This window comes from Gambusia affinis, linkage group LG11, assembly GCF_019740435.1.
Source record: "Gambusia affinis linkage group LG11, SWU_Gaff_1.0, whole genome shotgun sequence".
In the NCBI taxonomy this organism is placed as follows: domain Eukaryota; kingdom Metazoa; phylum Chordata; class Actinopteri; order Cyprinodontiformes; family Poeciliidae; genus Gambusia; species Gambusia affinis.
Genome location: NC_057878.1, coordinates 10115363 through 10125901, shown reverse-complemented (window position 1 = coordinate 10125901; position 10539 = coordinate 10115363). Strand labels below are relative to the sequence as shown.

General features: G+C 41.5%; 3 protein-coding genes across 3 annotated transcripts; all 3 read right to left on the bottom strand.

Annotated features, from left to right (window-relative positions):
• Window positions 1-1362: 1362 nt before the first annotated feature.
• zgc:101559 (Ras-related protein Rab-33B-like) lies at window positions 1363-3883 on the bottom strand. The gene is made up of 2 exons (XM_044131698.1): window positions 3566-3883; window positions 1363-2577 (listed from the first exon to the last, which is right to left on the bottom strand). The coding sequence occupies exons 1-2, from the start codon at window positions 3821-3823 to the stop codon at window positions 2131-2133; spliced, it is 705 nt and encodes a 234-aa protein (XP_043987633.1). The 5' UTR covers window positions 3824-3883; the 3' UTR covers window positions 1363-2130.
• Window positions 3884-4359: 476 nt separating this feature from the next.
• Window positions 4360-8275, bottom strand: kbtbd7 (kelch repeat and BTB (POZ) domain containing 7). Its single transcript, XM_044132168.1, has one exon. The coding sequence runs from the start codon at window positions 7953-7955 to the stop codon at window positions 6075-6077; it is 1881 nt and encodes a 626-aa protein (XP_043988103.1). The 5' UTR covers window positions 7956-8275; the 3' UTR covers window positions 4360-6074.
• Window positions 8276-9211: 936 nt separating this feature from the next.
• Window positions 9212-10463, bottom strand: wu:fc50b12 (uncharacterized protein LOC103911624 homolog). The gene is made up of 3 exons (XM_044132215.1): window positions 10114-10463; window positions 9848-10011; window positions 9212-9628 (listed from the first exon to the last, which is right to left on the bottom strand). The coding sequence occupies exons 1-3, from the start codon at window positions 10132-10134 to the stop codon at window positions 9394-9396; spliced, it is 420 nt and encodes a 139-aa protein (XP_043988150.1). The 5' UTR covers window positions 10135-10463; the 3' UTR covers window positions 9212-9393.
• Between the last annotated feature and the right edge of the window lie 76 nt (window positions 10464-10539).

Genomic DNA, 10539 nt, shown 5'->3' with positions numbered 1-10539 from the left:
TGAGGAATAACCAGCTCACACACTTTCAGTTACTATCAGTAACATGTTTTTGGATTAAGCTGGAGAACCAGGAGAGAACTCACGCATGCACCGAAAAAACATATAAACTCTAAACAGAAAGATCCCAGGCCAGGATTCAAAACCCAAGACCATATTGCTGCAAGGCAACAGTGTTACCACTATGCAACCAGCCTCCATATAATAGAGCTTACCGGTCATGACAACAATAATACAAAAAATTAAATCAAGTTAATTTATTTCCATTTAATTGCATATCCAACTGGTGACATCATTTTAAAAGTAAATTTAAAAGTAATATTTTTCAGAGCCCTGTTCCTGCAGTAGCTCTGAAAGATATTCTAGAGACATTTTAACTACCTATTAACGTTTACATTGTAGCACTGTTTTTGTTTTCTGCCATTGCAGCTGGAGTATCATGAGCAGTGGTGGTTCTTGCATGAATGCTGCCCCTCACTCAAACAAACCCCCCAAAGAAAGCCAATCTAACTGAAAATCCATAGATATAATACAATGAATAAGAAGCACTCCTAATACAAGTCCAGGTTTTACAAGTTTCTATACATCATGCTTTTCACGATTTTGCTTATTGCAAGAAAACACTGAAAACACTTTCTGTAAATCTAATTGTTTTTAACACATAATTGTTCAGTGTATAATAAGCAAAATACTATGCATTTGTGCTGACCAGACTAATGAGGCCAGATGTTAAACATTGGTTGAACAAATCCAATTAAAACTTGTCTAAGCAACAAAATAACCACTGGTTCACACCACAAGAGGGGTGACCCTGTTCCAAGTAACTGGACATACAATTGAGCCTTAGAAAACCCTTTTCACACTCAACTTACAGAATTTTATTAAATTCTTTTGCTGCACTCTCTGCATGCTGCTCTGGGAAGTGATCTATAACACCCCATCGAAAACCGCAACTAAACCACAGCCTTGTGGGATGATGTGAGATGCTGGTAGGGAGGAGCGACTTTGGTTTCAGGTTCCCCAGAAATTGCAGTCTCTGCTTGGCCCATTTCACAATAGCGGCGATGTTCTTGGATCAGCTCGAGGTCATCAGAGATCCGCACTCTGACAAATTAAATGCCGTTCACTTTCGCTCCTGGACGGTCGCTGATGCTGAGGCTTTCGTGTTTGTCTCACGACCTTCAGAACGAGACGATCGTTTCCTTTGTTTTGTCCTCATTGAGGTCGCTTTCTGCACCAGCCCTCTGGCTGTTTTGGCTTCCAATACCATGAAATGGTCCCACTACTTTTGATATCATCTGCACATTTAATGATCAAAACAGATCCACATTGATATGATAATAATCATGACACTGCACTGATCCAAAGGTTTCAGCTCCCTTTATAGTTCTATAAATAATGCATAGTAAAGTGCGTTTTTTTTTTCTTTTCCATCACTCAGGCTCAAATAGTCAAATTGTTATGCTTTTGTAACATGTTTAGACTGTTTACGTGCAACTTCATAATCAGTCATGTTTGATACATTTCATGTTGATTTCTAGGAACCAGAGCTCATTCTAGATATGCTTTGCAGGTCAGCTGTATGAATTTATATTGTGTACCCACAAAGTAGCAGCATTTTACCACTTGCATTATTTCTTTTTCATTTGTTATGCATCATTATTCTAGACTTGTGTTTGCAATGCATACAGAAAAGGAAAAATGTTTGCAAATTTCATCACAGTTCCATTGTCATTCTATCTGCTTTGGTGACTTTAAACACTTTATTTTCATTTTCTGTCCAGCAGTCTGCAAAGTAATTCAATGACAGAACATAATTCTGCCAGAGAGAGATCGACGTAGACATTTCTTGTCAATCATAATTGTTTTCCGAAGTGCAAATACTTGACATATCTCCACATTGACTCATGCATTTTGTAGAAATATGGGTTCGGCTTTCGCACCAACCGATCGGTCTTTGCTGCCATGACCATGACCTGTGCCTCACATCAGCCAGAGGGCATTTTAGAAATAACAGAAAGCTTCTTTCTACTTTTGAAATACTGCTCACTAATTTAGTGACAATGGTGATTTTAAACAGATGTTCAGACGGATCCTGCGGCCTCTGTCCACCCTGCAAGTCCACAGTAGACCTTAGCACTGACAAAATGTCGTTTCCTGTTCTCTCTGGTTCCTCAGCTCCCTAACAGAGCTCTCACTCAGCTGCTTCAGTCTCAGGGGCTTGTGGCTCTTCAGCCGATAAGCTAAAGTCAGAAAGATGGCGTCAACATGCTCCTTCTCAGCGGGGTCTTTGGCCGAAGTCTCGAATAGGGGGAAGTTGTAGCCGTCGGCAAGACAGTGAGCGGCGGAGGCGGGCACCTGCCGATGTTCCCTCAGGTCACATTTGTTTCCCACGATGATGCGCGGCACCAGGGGCCCCACGGCGTGTTTACTGCACTCTTCGACCCACTCGGGGAGGCTTTCGAAGGATGGCAGATTGGTCACGTCATACACAAAGATGACGGCGTGAACGCTGCGGTAGTAGTGCTCCACCATGCTCTTCCTGAAACGCTCCTGACCCGCTGTGTCCCAAATCTGCAACTGGAAAAGGAGGCAGAAGCAGAGTTGTTGTTTGTTCAGTGCGCACAGCAAGAGTGATGCTATCATTTTCTTACCAAGCAATTGGGACAAGAAGACAAACGACAACATGGTCTCTGTTTTTGTCACCGTCTGGTTTGCAGAGTTTGGTTTCAAGAATCAGTATTGTAATGATGAAGAAAGACCTTTGACATGTGATATGGGACTGAGCTGGTTTACAGTATTTTGTCATAGTATTTATAGAAGAAATAGAAATTAGGGCTGGAGCAATTAATCGTGATTAATCAATTATTAAAATAACTGTCAACTAATTCAGTAGCCGGTTAATCATTAATTGGCCTTTTTTTTAGTAGACTCAATAAAGGCCAATTGCTGGAGAAACAACATACTTATTAAGCTAAAACTTTCACTTCCAGGATGAAAGCAAACGTAAACACACCCAGAATAGGAATAGAAAGGTTTAAATGAAAGCAAATCCATGAATTAGAATGGCCTACTCAAAGTCCTTACAAAATGGATGTCTATAGATGCTATTTGTCTGAACATGGGACAGTTTGTGAAGAATGGGAATTAACAGAAGTCTCTAAATGAACAAAGCTGGTAGAGACAAGTCTTAATACAACTTTTTTGTTGGTGTAAAAGTCAAAGAAAACCGACTTGTGTTTGAGGGTGTAAGGAATACTGATATTTTTGCAGGGCATTGTGTCATGAGATGTAGCACCTGTTTTCCTTTGATGAGAACATCGAAGAGAAAACTATTGAATGAACAGTTCTAATTATAGACTTTTGCAAACTGAAAACATTTTGAAAGTAAAATATAAAATCCTAAATTGTGTAAGGCTGTAGCCCATTAGCCCGTTTTTCACTAAGCAAGCTATAATTTTATGTGATGATTAGAACGCTTTTCCTCTAATCTTCCAATAAAACCAATACACCAGACAGAACATGTTTATGGTTTCTTGTGGATAATTATTAACGTGTGTCACCTCACCTTGATGGTCTCTCCGTCCAGCACCACCGTCCTCTCCCTGAAATCCACCCCGATAGTTGCCTCTGGGTTTTTCAGGAAAGTGCCCCCGCAGAAGCGGTAAGTCAGGCACGTCTTCCCCACGTTTGAGTCTCCTATAACTATTATCTTGAAGATTCGTGCCTTTCCACAGTCATGCTCTGAATGAGAGGAGAACTCCAGGGAATCATTCAGATTGAAAACTGTGTCAAATTCTTCCTCTGGTTTGTTTTCTATTGCCATGGCTCATCTCGTTGCTGTCTGGACGGCGGTAAGATATCGCGAGAACGTAAGAAAAGCATCGCTAGATGTCACCCGTAGCCAGGAGGAAATCATTGGATATACGCAAAATCTGCCTGTGTTTATTGTTTCATTGCTTTGATTTTAGTGGGTTCTTTGAGGTAAATTAGCAAACGGACTGTGCACATTTATATGCAATGAATGATGAAAAGGAAAATCACTTGTGTTGTTTAAATTTTATGAATTTTTTTCATTTACTTTATACAGTAAAACACACTATTTGTTTTACAGTTTAATGTAAGATTTCCACATATCTTGGGTTGCTGAAGGAGTAATTGTTGCTTTTCTAGATTCTTTTTCACATTTTGGTTATATTTTTCTAATCTAATCTTGGCCAACCCCCGTGTGTGCGTATATATATATTTAATTTTACAGTATGAGCATGTAAGGCATTCTAAACACTAAAGTTACATTCAATTTCTTATGGTCATTTCAGATTTTGAAAATGTGACTATATTTTACCCGTATTGAGGTAAAATTCCAATTTTACCTCAAGAAAAACATTAATAGTCAGCGTTGGTTCTCCTATTTTATTACTAACTGATCAAAACATGTCACAAGGTCCATCTTTTGTTTAAATTCATTGTTAAAACTGCTGTGTTTTATTTTTAGAAAGCCAGTTTTCCGTGTTAACAAATGGTTCTCTGTGCTGTAATTCCATGTACTGTTCAGACTGTCAGAAGTCTGCTTTCAACATAGGTGGTTTAATACAAAAGACACCAATATTACATTTTCTAGATATAATGTACACAAGTTTATTTTTGACATATACAATAAAATCACCTCCTAATCTGTGAAAAGTAAATGTAAAAGTAAAATGTAGTCAAGCTAATGCTCATCGCTATGGACTCTCTGGGTAAAATAAAACCCACTATTACTAATGTTGCATTGCTGTATGCTAACAGAAATACTGATTCATCTCCACATCATGATTGTTTAAGCAGAAGCAGTTCGTTGGTCTTGGATTTTGTAAATTTTATGCTCCCAAAAGCCGCTTAATGCCTACCATCTCTCAGCATTTTGGAACAAATACTGCTAATAAAGCAAAACAATAATAAATTTCATTTCATTTTGGAATGCAGAAATTAAATTATCCTTCTACACAAAAAAAAAAAAAAAAACATAGATCTGAATACATATTGTAAAATGAGCCACTCGTAATCACAACAAAAAGGAAGTCGAACATGGCAAGAAGGCTTTTGAGCCCAAACCTGAGACTGCAGCAAACACTAACTTTGTGGTTTACAAACTAAAAATTTCACAACCACTTACTGAGTGCAGAATCACATCATCTGCATAGAAAAAGCCCTGTTTTTCGTCCCGTTTAGTTTGGAGTCATAAACGAGAGGCACTTAAGCTGCCAGACCTCAAAAATCAGATTTTACACCAATTTGAAGCTGGTGTCTAAGCGTATGTTCAAGTTAAACACAAATTTGATCAAAAACACGTCATTATGGAACAAACCTCAGAGTACAAATAGTTAAATACTACCCTCTATAGTTGTCAAAAGGTTTAAAAATAATAAATGGGGGGGGAAAAAAATAGTTCCAGAGTTCCCACAGTTTTGGCGGACCCAAATGAAGTCTAATGTTTTGCAAACAGGGACATGAATACATCAGAGAGATGTTTGAGCACCAAGCATGAGACGAAACCCCTAATTCAAATGTCTAAAGTCCACTCTTCGTCCCAAGTTATTCACGTGTATGTAGGCATCCCCCACTGAGGAGACCATACAAAGGAAAAGTATGAAAAATTAACAGCTTAAGGGACGAAAAAAGATTTGTCCCTGTGAAACCAGTAAGAACATATATATGGTAAAAGTAGTTTCAGGTAATGGCAAGAAAAAGGTGTTAATCCCTGTGCTGTGAGTGAAAGGATATAAATGTGTGCCACACTTTTAAGAATATTTGTAAAAACATTTAACAATGTTTTTTTCCCCTTCTAATTCATGCCCTTGTGTGTTGGTCTGTCATTACACAGAGATGTTTGTTGTATTTACTTAATCTCAAAATGATGCAATACTGTAAGTGGGTGAAATAGAAAGAAAAATAACCTCTCCCAGGCCTTAACTTATGTCTTCAAGTTAAATGGCTGCTTTAATACTGAAACATCACCAGTGGCAATCAAAAATCCCCAATAAAAATAAATAGCCATTATAAATAAACACTACTTTTGAAAAGGGAACATCGGTTCCCTACCAGTTCTCATCAGAGAACGAACTGGAGCTGCCGGAATCGGAGTCTGCATCCGTTAAGCCGTCCAGGTCCCAGTCGGCGCTGGAGCCGCTGTCGTCGTCCTCCTCCGTGGAGAAGCTGTGAGCGGACCCCAGGCACGCCGGGTACACGCGCGTCGACACGCACACGGGCCCCAGGGTGGACACGTACACCGCCATGATGTTCTTCCACGCGTCCCGAGCGGGGTCGTACTCGTGGATGAGGACCCTGTTCTTGTTGTGCTGAAGCAGCGTCTGCGTGAGGAGCAGCAGCTTGCCGCTGTGCTGGATCACCTGGTAGTTGAGCGCTCGGCTGTCGATGGGAATGTCACCCAGCCTCTTCCACTCCCCTCTTGCAGGGCTGTAGGCTTTGACCACGGGGATGTCGCACACGCAGACGATCTGCTCCTGGAAGACGCAGGCCTTGTGAAGCTTGTCCCTTCTGAGCGAGCCACAGTGGCGCCAACGGTTTCTCTTGGGGTCGTAGCAGAGCATTCTCCTTTTGTTCACCACGTACAAGTGATCATGCAGAGCCACCACTTGCATTTTCCCCAAAGAGTGAGGCAGCGGGGCCACCAACGTCCACTGGTTCCTCTGGATGCTGTAGCACTCTACCTCCTTTAATCTGACGTCTGTGACTGGATTTCTTCCTCCCAGAAGGTACACGTGGCCGTTCAGGTAGCCCATCCCTGAGTGGATTCTGCCCAGCAGCCTTTCCGCCAACTCCTGCCAGCTGTTGAGGACGGGATTGTACAGCCAGAAGTGTTTGGAAAGGTGGGAAGCCAAATACAAGTTGTTGTCCGGCGTGGCGCAAACGATAAGCGACTCCATGGTGGAGCGTTTGTAATCTTGACTGCTGAGATCTTCCAAAGGCGGAGCCATAAAATACAGGTCCTCGGAGTAAGGGTCGCAGCACATGATGTTGTCGTTGGGCAGGCCAAAGAAGAGGATCATTTCCTTCGCGCTCACGCCTATTCTGTGTTTCGGTGCGTCCAGAGGCGCAGACATGGCGCAGCCGTCCTCTGCAGTCCTGCTGAAGAAGGATGTCAGGTACGTCTCGATTAAAGGCCTCGCCGCGAGGCTCTCCAGGTAGCACTTGTCCTTCTCGCTGAACAAGCTCCAGCGCACACACGTCAGCACCTGCAGGGCGTCCTCCTTGTCCACAGGTGCGTTCACCTCCAGCCACTGGATAGCTGCAGAGCACACCGTCTTCTCACAGTCCACGTCCAAAGTATCGAGAGACAACAGTTCCTTAAACTGATCCGAGTTCAGCTCGCACAGATCCCCTCCGTTAAACACCTGATTGAAGTTCCTGGCAATGAAGGCTTGGGCGTTCTCCTTTAACTCCGGATTGTCGTAGGTGTCAGCAAACTTCAGCATCGCCACGCAGTTGGAGTGATCCAGCCTCCTGGTCATGAAGCCGGAGCAGGCTTTCCGGATGTACTCCAGCTGCAGCATGTTGGCCGCCGCAAACAGTCTCTGCACGTTGCTCTCCGTGATGGTCACCCTGCCCGTGTAGCAGTAATCGATGATGACCGACATGGATTCAGAGTCCACGCCGCGGATGAGCACCCTCTCCTGGGCGCTCTCGTTCAGCCCGCCCGTGAACATGCTCTTGAAGTAGGGGCTGGCAGCGGCCAGGACGTTGCGGCTGCACAGGAACACTTGACCCACGTCAACTCTTCCTCCCTCGCGGTGCTCCAGCGATTCCTCCTCCTCATCATCGTCACACTGAACCCCGATGGTAACGTCGCCAAGCAACCGAGAGTCGTACATCAGTTTCAGCTCGTGCATCAAGCCCCGAGCGTGGTTCACGTCCTCCAGCACCTCCGGACCGTTGAAGCAACCCAGCGATGAGGCCATTACTGCAAACTCGCACTTTTAAAGCCCAAATCACAAGTTGTCAGGCGGCAAACATGCTGCGCTTCTACCGACTCGTCGATGAAAATCAAACCTGGTCAAATACACTACAGCCGAACGTCCGCCTGAGTGTCCAGAAACTAACATTTCTCGGTGTCCAAATGAGCTTAGTCTCACTTCTGAATGAAATATAATCTACTAATCACAAACAGAGCATCACTTCATGTCGCTGTCAAGGCTTTTTCTTCTTGTTTTGATAGTAGCAAGCAGGTAGCTACAATACAATTAAATAGGCATCTGTTTGGAGTGGGCTGCTTCTTACTTCCGGAAAAGGAGTTTCAGAATAATGTGCCCTCTCTGTGAATTATCACAAATACTGCTTATTCGCCCGCTTTATTTTCATATCTTGAGTTCCTTATAATGCTCTATAGTTTTATTTTACATTAGCTTCTTTGTTTATTTAAAATCGAAATATTTCTAACTCCAAAATAGAAAATTAAATTTCTTAATTTGAAGCCTCACTGCCTGCTGAACTTGTACGCTCTCACAACCTTGCTAGAATATAGCTCAACCTCCTGATTGGTTTGCAAAACTGTGTCAATTCGGGTTAGGTTGACCGAGATTCGACGAATTAAGTATTTAACTTATTTTATTAGAGAAATATTCTTTCCCCGCGAGAGACATAAATAATTTAAGAAATTAGATGACTAAAAAGAATAGCATCGTTTAACAAGTCCTAGTAATAAATGGAATAGGATAAATATTACATCATCTACAACTGATGAAAGCAATAATGATGTAAATAGATGCAAAATGATCAATGAACGAATCTTAACAAAATTACTTATGGACAGCCTAATAAAGCGAAACACCAGTAATGACCCAAAACTTGAACAGCACGATTATGATTCACAAAATGTCATAAGTATAATTGCACACTATGTTTACTTTCGTCTTAACTCTACTATGATTAAAAGGTAAAAATCCATTTTAAACCCACATTATTTGATTTCTGGGATAATTTACTTTCTTTAGGCTTTTAGTTACAAGATAAACAAATCATAATTTTTGCTTTGATTAATAATATCAGCCCTAACGTGAGTGATTTCGGTAACCTCATTTTATTCTTAACATTACATCCATTGCTGGTTTTCTATGTGCCTAGAACTAGCCCCTTAACCCAACACACCAAGTTGCAGAAAGTCCTAAAGACTAACAAATAAACTTTGAATTAAAATAACTCACTCGGAGCCCTAATATCTGCTTTGTAGCTTTATTGCAATTTAGTTACAAGACAAGAAGCTCCACATAAGATGCTTCTATTGTTTGGTCAGTAATATTAATCTAGTCTAGGTTTATAATTTATGCATGTAACGTAAGATCAGTAATAAATATGACCAGAGGTGCATACACGGCCTTTGTATGCAAAAGCTATGTATTTTTAGGTGAATCTGCGGTTGAGGTCATTGATTCTGCGCAGGGCGTCTTGGTTTCGGATGGTCTTATGGACGGTGATGATGAAAGGGAATGCTGAGGGCAGTTCCACCTTTTTACTCAACTTCTGATGACCCCAGTGGAGACAGCGCAGCCATTCTGCGAGGTCACGCCGACCTGCTCGCTCCAGTGCGTCTTGGAGTAATTTGGTCTTATTTGGCTTGTCCCATGACCTCTCGTACCTGGTAATCAATCCAATATCAGAAAATAGGAGAGAGGTGCAAAATGTTCTATTGTTTTTATTCCATACAGAATCCAGTGATACGAAGTAAATTTAGTGCAAAAAGTACTGTGACATTAAATTTAGTTGTTGTTTTTTGTCTTCTTTCAAAAAGATCAAGTTCAGAAACCTGAATGTGCAGACACACACCCCCCCACACACACACACAAACACATTGTACCATCTTTCCAACATGAGCCTGGCCTGTTCGTTCCTCTCTGTTGATTTGGTGTGGAACTGGTGTATTTCAGCCCGGCTGAAACCAAGTTCAGATGCCAGAACTGTCCATTCAAAACCCAGTTGTTGGGAAATCTCCTGCAGCGTACTCAGGTTGGTCACAGCATCCTGATTTTTTTTTTTTTAAAAAGGCATGATAAATGATCTATCAAGCTTAGATGTAGTGTATGTCAAGTTTGTATGTCAAAAGAGAAAAAGCTTAAAACTTACCTCTTGAGCTTTGTTAGGCATTTTTAGAAATACCGGGCTTCCGCTCCGGGGCCAGAATATAACATATACAGAGCAAGTTTCCCAACAGCAGGAGAATATACTCACGGCTTCTTAACTGTACAAGCCTGAACGTTACTTTGGAGACTTCCCTTCAAAACACAAGCATGTTAAAGATTAGTCAGCTCAGCTCTTCCAGGGTCTTCGCTGCAGGAAACATCTGTCCGGTTCAATGCTCTGCCTCACTTCTACAGCCCATATAAAAAGTTCAACATTCCTTTTCTACATTTATTATGAAACTTGTCCCATATCATTAAGCTAAAATCATTGGGTTTATTGTAAAGTTATTTAAAATCCACCAAATACATTTTTATTTGTATCAAAACAAATATTTGTTTTGAATCAACAATTTGCTCAGAATCTGATTTC

What these genes read in the sequence shown, in the direction of transcription:
- zgc:101559 (XM_044131698.1), bottom strand. Translation starts at nt 3,823, where the DNA reads ATGGCAATAGAAAACAAACCAGAGGAAGAATTTGACACAGTTTTCAAT. An exon ending in TGGACGGAGAGACCATCAAG is followed by an intron (nt 2,578 to 3,565) that starts GTGAGGTGACAC and finishes CTCCTTTTCCAG; the next exon opens with TTGCAGATTTGGGACACAGC.
- kbtbd7 (XM_044132168.1), bottom strand. Translation starts at nt 7,955, where the DNA reads ATGGCCTCATCGCTGGGTTGCTTCAACGGTCCGGAGGTGCTGGAGGAC.
- wu:fc50b12 (XM_044132215.1), bottom strand. Translation starts at nt 10,134, where the DNA reads ATGCCTAACAAAGCTCAAGAG. An exon ending in TGCCTAACAAAGCTCAAGAG is followed by an intron (nt 10,012 to 10,113) that starts GTAAGTTTTAAG and finishes AAAAAAAATCAG; the next exon opens with GATGCTGTGACCAACCTGAG. An exon ending in AGGCTCATGTTGGAAAGATG is followed by an intron (nt 9,629 to 9,847) that starts GTACAATGTGTT and finishes ATTGATTACCAG; the next exon opens with GTACGAGAGGTCATGGGACA.